The sequence below is a fragment of the Hylaeus anthracinus genome, unplaced genomic scaffold (assembly GCF_026225885.1).
Source record: "Hylaeus anthracinus isolate JK02 unplaced genomic scaffold, UHH_iyHylAnth1.0_haploid 12002, whole genome shotgun sequence".
Lineage (NCBI taxonomy): Eukaryota > Metazoa > Arthropoda > Insecta > Hymenoptera > Colletidae > Hylaeus > Hylaeus anthracinus.
In genome coordinates, this window is record NW_026534349.1 from 6,829,993 (window position 1) to 6,842,661 (window position 12,669).

Here is a 12,669-nt window from a genome sequence, read left to right on the forward strand (position 1 = left end):
ATCATTTCCATTTCAAACATGTCTTGAATATAGACTCGAGGAATCACGCTCAACAAACGAAATTAAATTCCGTTACTAATCTCATTTTAAATTTCAACTTCCATTAATTGAGACATAATTGAGACAATTGATAAATGGCATAATTATCTCTTCTATTGCAAACCATTAATACTCTTTAAAAAAATATTGTAACAGTACCATATACCATTAAATTAATTTCAATTACATTTTGAAATTTAAGCCTTACTTATTCTACAGTGATTTCTAAGGTTGCTATCGAAAACTTTCTAGTACTTCATGTTTTCTACATCGTAACTATGGAGAAGTACATAGAAATATGATGCTGTATAACGCTGTCCTATTATTTACAGAATCTACTGAGATTCCGAGTGTACGTGAAACATTGTTTCCTTGCGAGAATGACCAGGTGCACATAGTCGAAACTTAAGCTTGTAAATTGAATGTAAAATTGATTGCCAATTGGTATGTATGATTTTATAGGAGTAATATATACATATATATATGTATCGAGATACGAACCAGCAACCATTGTCGGCCGGTTTTTCGTTTTGTACATCAACGATCTCGTTCGTACGAGTGAAATGAACGGCAAAAACGAGAGTTTATCCTTTGCACGTACGCACTCATGCACCCACGCGCGCGCGATCGGCGCATCACGACTTTGCGCGTATAGATAAGACACGCACTCACACTCAAGGAAATTAAGAGAGAAAGAGACTCGTATAAAATAGATACAATTATTAAATGCGATTATCATCATCAATAAGCTACACGCCGAATACACCCTGTCAATGAACGATTGACTTTGCGGAACTACGTATTTGTTGTGTAAAGTGAATGTAATCAATTGGTTAACGGAAGCTTTTTCACCAATAAAAAAAGATCAGTTAAACATTTACGAAGTGTCCTTCTTCAAGCGTTACGTGTTTTTTAATTATAAACAGCGACGCATTATACCACCGTGGAGTCCAAGGCAAAATGAAATTTGGGGGGGGGGGGGGGGGGTCTTTCTTGAAGAAGGAACGAACGAAGGACACTTTTAAATTAAATCCTCGTTTTATTGAGACAATAAAACAATAAAGGTTTTAGCTCAATAATGGTCATGCTTATTTGTAGCAATAGTAAATAAGTTTTTTTAGTGGAAAAACTTATTCTTCGTACGCTATAAGCAAGTAAGTGTAACGAGTGTTTTTAAATGTTGATTTTGACGGACTCCTTTGACGGATGCCCTAGGCAGATAACATTCTTGTCTTCAGTATAATGCGCCACTGACTGTAAAGCAAGAAGGCTAAAAAGTGTCACAAATACCGAGGAGTTTCTTGTTTCTTAAATCTATCTATTGTTGCTTAATGTATAATTTAGACTAATCAATAATGATACACATTCCATCTAATTGATACTATTTATTATGTACTAATTAGCATGGTTTAAGGATAAGCATATTTTCTTTTGAAAGACTTCATTTCGCGGTATGGTGCGCGTATAATAGAAATCCACTGATTTTAGATGATCTTTTGAGGATCTTACATTTATACGATGAATTAAACTCATAACATTTGTTACGGTATCTTCCGATATCTTACATTTATTTTTACTAGACGAAAAATAATATTCGTTAAACAAAATTATATTTATATAATCTTTTACACAGTTGAAAAGACAATAGCTTCATTCGGATTAATTGGCTTCGATTTTATATACAGTTTTTGTAAATTATTCAAACTCTTTGTGTTGTAAAAGAAAGATTTTAAACTACCACGAAATTATTTGTACTACTACATAGATAGCATGAATTTCAGGAATTAGCGTACAATACATATTTGTCCTCCATTTGTATTTATACTAATAATTCTTACGTACGTATATAATTATATATATATACACGTATATGTATAGTATATGCTTTCTACCGAACAGAATTTACATATAATGAAAAGTGTTCGTCACGTTTCGTGAACTGCAAGGCGTATCAAAAGATTTCTGATTATCCTTAACAATAGCGAGCCACTTTTACTAAGATATCTTGATGATTTGTTTACTAATGATTGCCGACGATAACGATAATAATTAACTCTGTAAAGGGCGTTAGGTCCGTCGCTTCGGATAAATAAATTTACAACTTTCAATTTATTGTATTATTGTTATATTACAATAAATATATGTATACAAGACGGTTTATAAAATTGCAAAGAAAATTTATTTATGATCAGCTCGTTTCATGATGTTCAACGTACGCATGGTGAATCACTTACAAGCTGCCTGAATGATTTATTGACTTTTAGCGAGAGACAAATGATTCAAGTAAATCTTACGTGGTTTCAAGGGCCAATCGGATAATATCCTCCTCGAAACCAAGCAAAATTTGGTCGAAGCATTTTCACCAATCGCTAAATGTTATTTGGATGACCTGCTTAAAGTACCTCACCCTGTATAACAATTATACTAACAAAATATCGTCCATGGCGAAAACTGTCCTAGATAGTCCTCCATAGATGTTCTCTATTATCGTTACCCATATTTTAAATGTTTCTCTGGTTATATGGTGACATCTGATAATTACCCTTTTTTACAGTATTGTTCAGTATTGTTACAGAGGAATTTCTGCATTTTTTCAAGTGCGCATGCGTCTTGTAATTTAAGGAGCATTTAAGATATGGCCGAGCTCAGAAGTTGCAGAGTCTTATTTGATCTTATTTAGAACCTTCTTGTCCAGGAGCTTTACAGCTAAAGTTTGGGTTAATGAAATGATCGAATAATTTATTAATTACGCAATTTGATTTGATAAGAGTCCAGTACACCAGCGCGTATATGTAAATACATATATATCAGGCAGGCGATCGCTTTAATTTGGTTAATTTGTTTAGAGTTGACATTAGTCTGAAAATGCGGGAAACGAATATCAAAGGCTCCAATACGAATTTTACGTCTGTAAAACTACTCTGTGTTATTGCAGACAGTACAATATTTGTATGCAATCGTCGTAGTTTGACATCATTAACGTTTGAACCAGTTTGAACGTAACACCAGATCGACACGTGAGCCACATTGTAAGTTTTCTTAACAATTTTATTATTAATCATTCTCGCGCGTAATTCTTTGTTTCTGTTTAATTGCCTAATAATAACTGAAAAATTATAAGGATGTCTAAATGCTACTACAAAAGTACTGCTTTTGCTTTCTTTGAAAATGATTTATTCTTACATCATGATTATAATAACATTTACATGCATATAATTTAATCGTAAGATTCTTCGCATTTTACATTCAGTTTATCCTAGAACGTTTTCCAAATTTATTGCTTTTTTACAAGTATGTCATTAAAAAGATCTTAACTATTACAAAAACACCTCTATTTTTACATATAAAATTTCTTTATATACACGATGATATATGTATAGAGAAATATATATTGTAGTACGGTTTTATTTCTATTATTCATAATAAAATCTTGTTTGTCTCAAGTTAATTAAAATACAGACACATATAACTGCATTTAGAAAATAATATCAGATTATTTAAATTTCATCAGAATTCTAAACATAATCTTTTAATTGAAATAGTTTTAATTTAAGATACATGTCGTAACTGTACATAAGAATATTAAAATGCATATTAACAAGATTTTATTATTTATTTCTATCAATATTCTTACATGGAAGGTAGTTATGTATTACTGTTACGAAATAAAGTTTCATGTATTTTGTTGAATTTATGAAATCAGAATAACAGCAGACTTCTGTGTAAGTCTGCAAGCTCCCTTTACTATATAACTTTACATATTTTTGTTACTTTCTGTTAAAAACATGGTACAATTATTATAAATCATAAAAAAGGTGATTTAAAAGTTCTTCTATATTCACGCTTTTAACTATCGATACATCTCTTGATCTCTGTTACAAAATATTGAAAATTACATCCTTAACGTGTATTATATAGCATAGTATATTCTAGAAACATTTCCACTTTTCTTTATCTCATAAAAGAACTGAAATGTTTATTAACAAAAGTAGAAAAAGGATGAGATTATACTAAGCAAAATATAAAAAGATCATTTCAATCTGTGAAGTAAATATTTCTAAATTGTTTTCTACCTTATGAATTCAATTAATTCTTGATACAATAAATTAATTACATGTCTAGTTCTAACTTTGTTCCTAATATGATTTTGAACATTTTAATCACTGAAGCAAAATATGAAATGATACTTACGAAACTAAAACTTTTCAGGACCTCTACACGAGAACATTTTATAAAGCAATTTAACAGCTATCAAATAATGTTTTCATTTGTCCGTGAAATTTCGAGAGGTCCAAATTGTATACATAGAAGTTTTAAATTCCTATTTATAATATATTACAATACATATATTTACCACGAATCGGTCTTAAAATTTAGGCTATTTTAGTGTTGAAATATCCCTAACTTTCATGATTAAATTATGTTTAAACCGAAGTTTAAGACTAAATAAAATTATTATACAACCGATCATTTTAATATTTTGTGCTACCATCGAAAACGCTTTTCATAAAATTCACATTTGTTCTTTACATGAGATCAAAATGTACGAAAATGGTAGCATTCACGTATGTTAATATGTTTGGTGAAGTTACTACAAAATGTTTTAAAAATGCAGTATTTTTTCTTCATTCATATTTGACGAAATTATTGCAATTTTTTACAAACTTTATTTTTACATCTTTTTTTTTCTATGAGACACATATAACTGCATTTCTTAGTTTTACCAATGATCAGGACAATAAGTAGAAAATATAAGAAAAATGCAAATCGTAATCTTAAAAATTCCAATAATTTAGAGTTTCCTCCTTCAGGTGGAGAGGTACAAACGATGATAATCGTTTGCTCCAAAAGCACAATTACATTTTGGACATTTTCGCTGTCGTGTCTCATATCTTGTACGTAAGCAATCCCAACAGAATACGTGAAAACATTTAGTCAAAACTGCGTCTTTGCGTTTTACTTTGCAAGAAGGACAAGTGAGAGTCTCTTTGTACTCCCGTAATTCTTCAGCCATTACTTCGTCCAAAGTTTCTGCGAGTTCTATCTTTTTCATCCTCTCTACTTTACGTCTCAATTGAGCTATCTCCTCCTGCACAAAAATACAATAATAAAAATAACTGAAGTTTCCTATCGAATGTTAAATAGTTTTCGACCTTAATAAATAGGATCAATCATCTTTTCTAAATCGTACCTGTAGTCTCTTTGTTTTGTAAGCTTCTGCTTCCAAGGAACTGGTTTTTTCAGCTACAACTTGTTGTGCTTCCTTCATCTGAGAATGATATTTTTCTAACCGAACAAAAAATATAATGTATACATATATATATAAATGAATATTTTCGTCAAAGAATATCCAAAAATTTATAATCAAGTCTCTTACCTAGATGAAGCTTTAAATCAGCTGCAGACTGAGCGCTTTCGATAGCTTTTCGTTTATGCATCTCCATTGCCTGTTGTCTCAAAGCCAATTCTTTTTCGACGGTAGCAAGGGAATTCTGCAGAAGACGTTCTTTCTCTTCTAATTTACGAACAACCACGTTGGCAGCTTCGACTTGCGTTGTTAACGTAGACACTTGTTCCTTCAAAACGTCCTTCTCTTCTCTGGCCAATTTGTGCAGTTGATTGCTCTTAATCCTTTCAGTCATAAGTTTGAAATTCGCGTCATCCTTTTCGCGTAACTGTTGTATCAATCTAGAGTTCTGTTCTTGCATGTCTTCGAACGCTTGTCCAGTTACTTCCATTTCGTTTAAAAGAGCCTCTTCTTCCTGGAGCCACACACAACTCTGTTCAGCATTATTCTCAGTTCATGGTTTTAAGCAAGATTCGTATTTCAGACAGTTTACCAACAGACCTGGGCAAATTTCATTTAAGATGAAAATAATATTTTTCCGTCTATTTACGAATAGAAAATTAATTATTTTTTTATTGAAGCAAATGACTATTTCATCTTATATTCACCTAGAGAATATGCTAGCAAAGTTTGTGCGAGTACCTGTGAAGTAAGGTAACATGTTATTTGAAATAATATTTCAAATAACGTTAGTTAAAACATGTCCAGATCTGTTTACCAATAGGTTAATAAGCTGTTCTTATTTGATTTATTGCAAATCGTTGATATGGGAATTTACCTGTTTCTGTGAAGCAACTTGGCGCTGAAGAGTATACGCTTGCTCCTCCAGCTTTTTAATTTTTATTTGTGCATCCTCGTCTGCTAACTTTTTGCGTTCCTCGCGTTTGCTTTCCTGAAAAGGGAATGCGTTCATTACGAAATAATTCTATATGTTTCAGGAAATTGTAAAACGAAGTCTTATAATAAACACGTACTTGGATTTTCTTTATTTGTTGGCGTAATTCTTCCAATTCCGCTCTCGTTTTTCGTTCAGCGGCCATTAATTGTACTTTATCTCTTTGCTCTTTTCCAACGCCTTTGTACATATCTAATAATAATTTCATTTCCTTCATTTCGTTCACAGCCTTTCTATAATTATAACGAAACAATGTTAAACGTTAAATAATAAATACATATAAAGCGTAAGGACTAAAATTCTTCACAATGTTAGTTCGTACGTTGTTTAAATATTATATTTGAACGTACTTCAGTTGTGCTTTCAGGTCTCTGACAAGTTCTGATTCCGCAACTTTCGTATCTTTATTGCGATGAGCAGGATCACGGTGTTCAGTTTTAACAGTTTCTTTCTTAATATCCTTCTCGCGTTTAATATCTTTTTCTTTTTTTAGAGTTGGAGAAGTTAATGTCAAAGAATCCGGAGTACCTTTATTTCCTTCTCCTTCTCCAACTTCAATAGTCTCAACTTCTTCTTCTCCACATTCTCGTTTTATCGATACGCCACTTTCTTCTTTAATCTACGTTAACAGAAACATATAAATCCATTATATTAGAAACTATTTTTACATTATTTTTAAGTGCAGATATATTATTTTGTACCTGTGTAGAACCTGGAAGAGAATTGGACGCGTCTTCTTCTTTTCCACTGCCATCCGAATTATTACCTTCCTTATTTTCCTGCGATGTTTGTTGACCTAATTTAGCTGTAAGATCCTCGATTTCTTTCTTTAGCTACAATAAAGCATTGGTATCAGCTACAAAAACCTCAAATTATTCGCATGTTTTTGTTTTCAAAATGTATAGTTAATAAAACATACTCTTGGTATTTCTGAAGAGGCTTCTTTGTATTTCCGTTTATAACGATGAACTTCACCTTTTAGCTGTTGATTATGATTCTGAAGAGATGTTATCAAATGTCTCATTTCTCTATTTATTGGTCCTGTTTGTTCATTTGCAGCTAAATTTTGTTCAAATTCGATTCTTAGCATTTCATATTCCTTTCGTAATTGTGCTAACACATCCTCCAGTTGTATGCATTCTCCGCGCAGTTTTTTTTGAGCCATCAATTCTTCGCTCTGTCAATAATAAATTTATATAAATTCTGTCTAATTTATATAAAGAAATGAATATACTTGCCTCCATCATTTCGATGTGACGCAAATGAGCGTTTTTGCTGGATTGTAACTGTTGACGTGCATCATCTAATTGGGTTTTCAATTGCATTGATTCATTGTATAATACAGAAAATTGCGATTGTAAACATTTGTACTCTGTTGTTTCAACGATTACCGATTCTGGAAGTTGTCGTATCTGTAAATATAAAATATATTTCAAATAGAATTAAAAATAATACTCGATACGATTTTCAGGCAATATTCGATTTTTTACGTATACTTTATTAGAAAGTAAAGAAGTAAACACAAGAAACAAGTAAAAACAAGTTAAACATGAATATTTATTGCACATGAAATTAATTTACATTCTATATCGTGCATTGTAAAGATTTGATATACAGAAACTAAGGAACTCACATCCATTTTTAATTTTTCTACTTCTTTCAATGCATCGCGATGTTGTTGATGCAATTTGTCCAATTCTTGTAACCTATTATTAGCTAACTCTCTTGTTTCTTCTAATTCTCTTTGTAAATCTTCGAGCTGTATAGAAAGCAAAATTAAACGAATTAATTTTAATTGAGAAATAACATTGTATCGACGAAAGAGTACGCCATACCTTCGTTTGCGAAACGCTAGATGCAACCAGGGTATTTGGCTTATTACTACCCTTCTCATCTGTACCATGTATTTGTTGAAACGCCTTTAGCTTTTCAATCGCTTCTCCAAGATGGTGTTCTAATTTATCGTTACGTGCTCGCACTTTATTCAATTCATACTGAAGATCATCTACTTGATTACGAAGTTCCGCGGCAAGTGTATCTTTTCCTGTGATAGTGTCTTGTAGTTCTGACATCTATAAAGTAATATATTCGTTGAAAAAAAAAATACTCACACAAGAATATAACTTGTTAAAGTAAATAAACTTAAGTTACCTTTAACGAAATGGTATGATATTTTTCATGGAGCTGTATGTTTATTGCTTGAAGGTTCCTATTTTCCATTTGTATTTCAGCATTTGCTCTGCGTACCACTTCATCAATATTAGGTGTCTCTTCTGAGATTAAACAGCATGTCAATTTATGTTTTAACTCATTATTTTTACAAAGACATGAAATTAAATTACCTCCATCAAATTCCCCTTTGAGAGCAAGAGTAATTTTTTCATTTCTTTGAGAAAGACGATCAAATGCCTGTACAACTTTAGAAACTGCACGTTTGGAAACTTGAACACGATTTGCTAGTTTATCATCCAACTCTTCCTTATCCCAGGAAGAGAGTTGCATGAGAAACGATGTCGTGGCTTCACTTTCATCTAGAATTAATAATAATAACTGTATAACTTACACATACTTAACGGAGTAACAGTCCTATACAATTTACTCCTTACTTTTATTTTCTGATTCATCTGCTGTTTCAGCATCAAATCTCTGAAGTAATACACGTATGTCTTCGTTTAATTGATTCCAGTAGCGATTTACAACATTGAGTACGGCATCATCCTGCATTTGTCGTTTTTCTAATTGTTCAATCCGTTGCCTTAATTCTGCCTCTACTCTATGACGCTGTTCTAACCGCTATAAGGATTAACGCAACAGAATTAAGTAACTACATGAAGTATCAAATATTTATCAAGTTATCATATATCAAAATTATTAAAGAATGATGCCAAATATTAAAATAAAACGAGTAAAAATGTTAACCCGATCTAGGTATTAGACAATATCTTGAAGTTCTTAATTGTTTAAATTATTATGTGCTAGCAATCTGATACCCATTTTCTATGATTGTGAAAGAAATAAACAACAAAAGTTGAGATTAATGGAAACAAAATGATATGTAAATACTTTTGCAATTGAATGTTTTTTTTTTTGCTGTTTTTTCAATGTTATCCCATTTTACCCGCGATCGTAAATTAGTGTTACGTCGAAGACTTCACCTGGGCCAATTTTTTGTTTTGAAATTGTAGAACTTTCATGTCCATTTCTTCGAGGGTTGATATAGGTCCGATTAAAATAGGTTCGAATTGAACTTTTTTAATGGGTGGCTGGGAACCCGAATCCCCGCTGTCTGCAGGTCGTTTTGACATTTTGTAGTCCTTTCTGAAATCAACGAACGAAGAAAATGCTTCACGAACGATACATTTGTAACACGATTTACAGTTCAGTGTCTACGAAATTTGTTATCGATCAAAAAGAATCCGTACCTTGTACCGTGTATTAATACCTTCAGCGATGCTCTCCACAAATACTTTGGAGTTTCGATATCGCTATGTCATTTTTGTACGTCTAAAACCTGCCGAAAAGAGTTTACTTTCGACAGATCTTTACATTTTATTGTAGATGATCGACAAAAATTACGTGCCCATAACGGAAGCCGCCATTGTGTCACAGCGTTGCGTTGCATACGCGGCAAATCAAAAAATAAGGTGAAAACATCGACATTCACCATGAATACGAAATCGACATAGACGCGAAACACGATCTCGTTCCCTTCTTGTACTCGCCGCTAGATAACTCTTACTCCGAGCAACTTTCTGTTTCTCGCAACAGCAACTCTAGTCTCTTTCTTCTCTACGCCCAAAAATTAAATTCGTTAATTATGCTAGTTAGTGACCCTCTGGCGCTAATTAAATTGAGAGTCCATCTATTGCAAATCGAGCAAAATAAAAATGTGGATAACATCGCCTGTTACCACGCCGATGAAAGATATTTCGTGTTGGGCTTGAATCACCTTTTTCCTTTATTTTCTTATAAATTGTTCGATACAAAAATCTTTAAATATTTGGGTAATGTAAAAGAACATAATTGTATCTTGTAACGTTATATATTTGATATATTTGATACGTTAATTTATTCATCGGTGAACGCTTTAAGAGAGTGCGATTCGTAGTAGGTTAAATTCAAAATTAACGCCAGCGTTTCCATAGAGATCCACCTGGTATGAAATTGACCGCGCGTATAGATCAAACTTGTGAAAAGAAACACTCTGCTCTGTCGAACAGACGAGAGGATTTTTTGAGATTTACATATAAAAATAGGGAAGAATGATACGCAATCGTGCATTCGCTTTGGTTCCTCCGCCCCCTTCGAAGTTCACCTTAAACGAATGGCATCTTAATAATCGTCATAGGTATATATATAATATAATCTAACTTAAAACATATACAAATTATTATAGATTAGCGTTATTATTAGTTGGTACTTTTCATATCTCTATTTTTAACGTTTTCGTTTCGATTTAACCAGGTACCGATGTTCCGAGGCACAGCAAGAGCTAGCGGACCGACTTCTAGCAGAGACGAAACGCGTATGCGAATTAAGCACCGAGAAGACAAAGAGCAACAAGGATGAGACAGATCACAGGCTCGAGGAGAAACTGGAGGACATCGAGTTTTGCAAAAGAGAATTACTGCGCATAAGGAAGGAAGTACTTCTCGAGAGCGATTCTCTATCGGTATACAAAGAACGCATCATGGATGCCTTATCATCCGTGAAGAGGAATGCCCTCGCTATTTGTGAGAAATGTCTAATTTTTAGGTCAGCATAACAAAAATCTGATTATGTATTAATCCGGATGTTGTATTAACAATCTTCGTTATCGCATTGTAGGGAACATAGGCTGGGAATCGATCTGGTTCGCGACGATGTCGACAGAGAATTGTTGAAGGAATGCGAGGTGATCAAGGGTGTCGAAAATCTGCTGGTACGCGTTCTGGAGCAAACTCAAGAACAAATACGCCGGCTAAAAGCAACGCTCTATTATATGGATCACGACCTCGAAGATAAGGAGAACAACCTGCGTATAGACAGACATAATTTGACTTTGAAAGAGACTGGCATGAATTTAAGCATTTATCACGGCACCTCGCGGCTCGATTTATCGTACGCGTCGCTCTTATAGTCCTTTTACTTAATTTTCCTGCTTTCTGTATTTGCAAAGCTTAATCGTTTGAGATTCATTGTTCTCTGTTAAGAACCATCGAGCTGAACGAGTGGGAAATGCAAACAAACAATAACATCGATGCCGCTTCGAAAGAGATAAATAGCGCCAGACCGATGCGTTGTTATATCGACACGATAATAAAACAGTCGATTGACGACTTGAACGATCAGAAGAACGCCACCGATAATGCTTTTATACGACGCATCGATGAAACGAAAGAAGCTAAAACGAAGTTAGAACTACAGCACTCCGAGGTGCGTGGTTCTGTGTAGCTCTAACTGAAACATTTCTAGACTTTATAGTTTACGGTTTATGATAATATCGTACTTCGACGAAAACAATTACGTATAATAGTATGACGATTCTGTAGATCACTCTCTTAATAAGTCAAGTCTTTCCCCCACTATTGCCCTAAAATCAACATAATCCTTATGAATATATAATGCAAAGTAGACCATAACGTATCTTATCTGCAGATAATGCGACAAGCGAATGAAATGAAAGACAATATCACGCGCATAGAGAAATCAATCGCGGAAAAAGAATGCTATTTAGCCCTGGCCCATACGAGACTCGGTAATCGTTGTCAACGACCTGGTCTGGAGCTCACGCGAGACCTGGTAGAGACCCAACTCGTAAAAGAAGTATACGATTTACGCAACATCGTGTCGAATTTGCAAACTGCTATGTTCGAGGTTCGTATCGTGAAATGGTCAATCAATTTGTTTTTTACTTTAGTGTTATTATTATACGACCGAATGTTATAGGCACAGGCATCGCTGCGCTACCTGCTGAAGACGCAAATTCAAATCGAAGAAGATATCAACATTAAAGCGAATACGTTGAAAATCGACGAGGTCGACTGCATGACTCTTCGTCAGAGTATGGACTATCATGCGTATTAAACAACTTATATACAAGTTTATTGGAATGTAATAAAAAATAATGTGTTGGATCTGTGTTACCTTCAAAGTTTGAATAACGCCATCTTGCATTTAATTCCCGCGACAACTAGATGTTTGCGGAAAAGGAGATTACGATTGGTGTACTCAGGGATAACTCCAACTTGTGCATGCGCAGGCACACTGTTATTAGCATCAGTAAAGTATCTAATACGATCGTAAAACTGGCACGCTTACTAAGGGCACCTTAGTCGCCCCAAAGAATGGATGCGTTCGGCAAAGATAAAGTTGTGATGTATTCTAAGCTGTTAGACTAATCGAAGCA

General features: G+C 33.6%; 2 protein-coding genes across 5 annotated transcripts; one reads left to right on the forward strand and one right to left on the reverse strand.

Moving 5' to 3' along the window:
- The first annotated feature begins 1,082 nt into the window (after positions 1–1,082).
- Positions 1,083–12,501, forward strand: LOC128892290 (tektin-1). 2 transcript variants are annotated; one of them, XM_054152618.1, is made up of 7 exons: positions 1,083–3,068; positions 10,427–10,629; positions 10,746–11,036; positions 11,109–11,381; positions 11,474–11,696; positions 11,919–12,137; positions 12,210–12,501. In XM_054152618.1, the coding sequence occupies exons 2-7, from the start codon at positions 10,544–10,546 to the stop codon at positions 12,345–12,347; spliced, it is 1,230 nt and encodes a 409-aa protein (XP_054008593.1). In that variant the 5' UTR covers positions 1,083–3,068; positions 10,427–10,543; the 3' UTR covers positions 12,348–12,501. The 2 variants fall into 2 exon arrangements, with proteins under 2 accessions (XP_054008593.1, XP_054008594.1); XM_054152619.1 differs by lacking the exon at positions 1,083–3,068 and adding an exon at positions 10,080–10,285.
- Positions 4,810–9,896, reverse strand: LOC128892281 (E3 ubiquitin-protein ligase Bre1). Of its 3 annotated transcripts, XM_054152596.1 has the most exons (16): positions 9,704–9,893; positions 9,437–9,599; positions 8,888–9,074; positions 8,624–8,812; positions 8,433–8,554; positions 8,117–8,353; positions 7,915–8,040; positions 7,520–7,693; positions 7,201–7,458; positions 6,983–7,114; positions 6,632–6,900; positions 6,361–6,514; positions 6,165–6,278; positions 5,417–5,819; positions 5,231–5,325; positions 4,810–5,128 (listed from the first exon to the last, which is right to left on the reverse strand). In XM_054152596.1, exons 2-16 carry the CDS (start codon positions 9,584–9,586, stop codon positions 4,847–4,849), a joined length of 2,892 nt encoding a protein of 963 aa, XP_054008571.1. In that variant the 5' UTR covers positions 9,587–9,599; positions 9,704–9,893; the 3' UTR covers positions 4,810–4,846. The 3 variants fall into 3 exon arrangements, with proteins under 3 accessions (XP_054008571.1, XP_054008569.1, XP_054008570.1); XM_054152594.1 differs by having other exon boundaries at positions 8,433–8,812; positions 9,704–9,896; XM_054152595.1 differs by having other exon boundaries at positions 5,417–5,801; positions 8,433–8,812; positions 9,704–9,895.
- Positions 12,502–12,669: the final 168 nt, after the last annotated feature.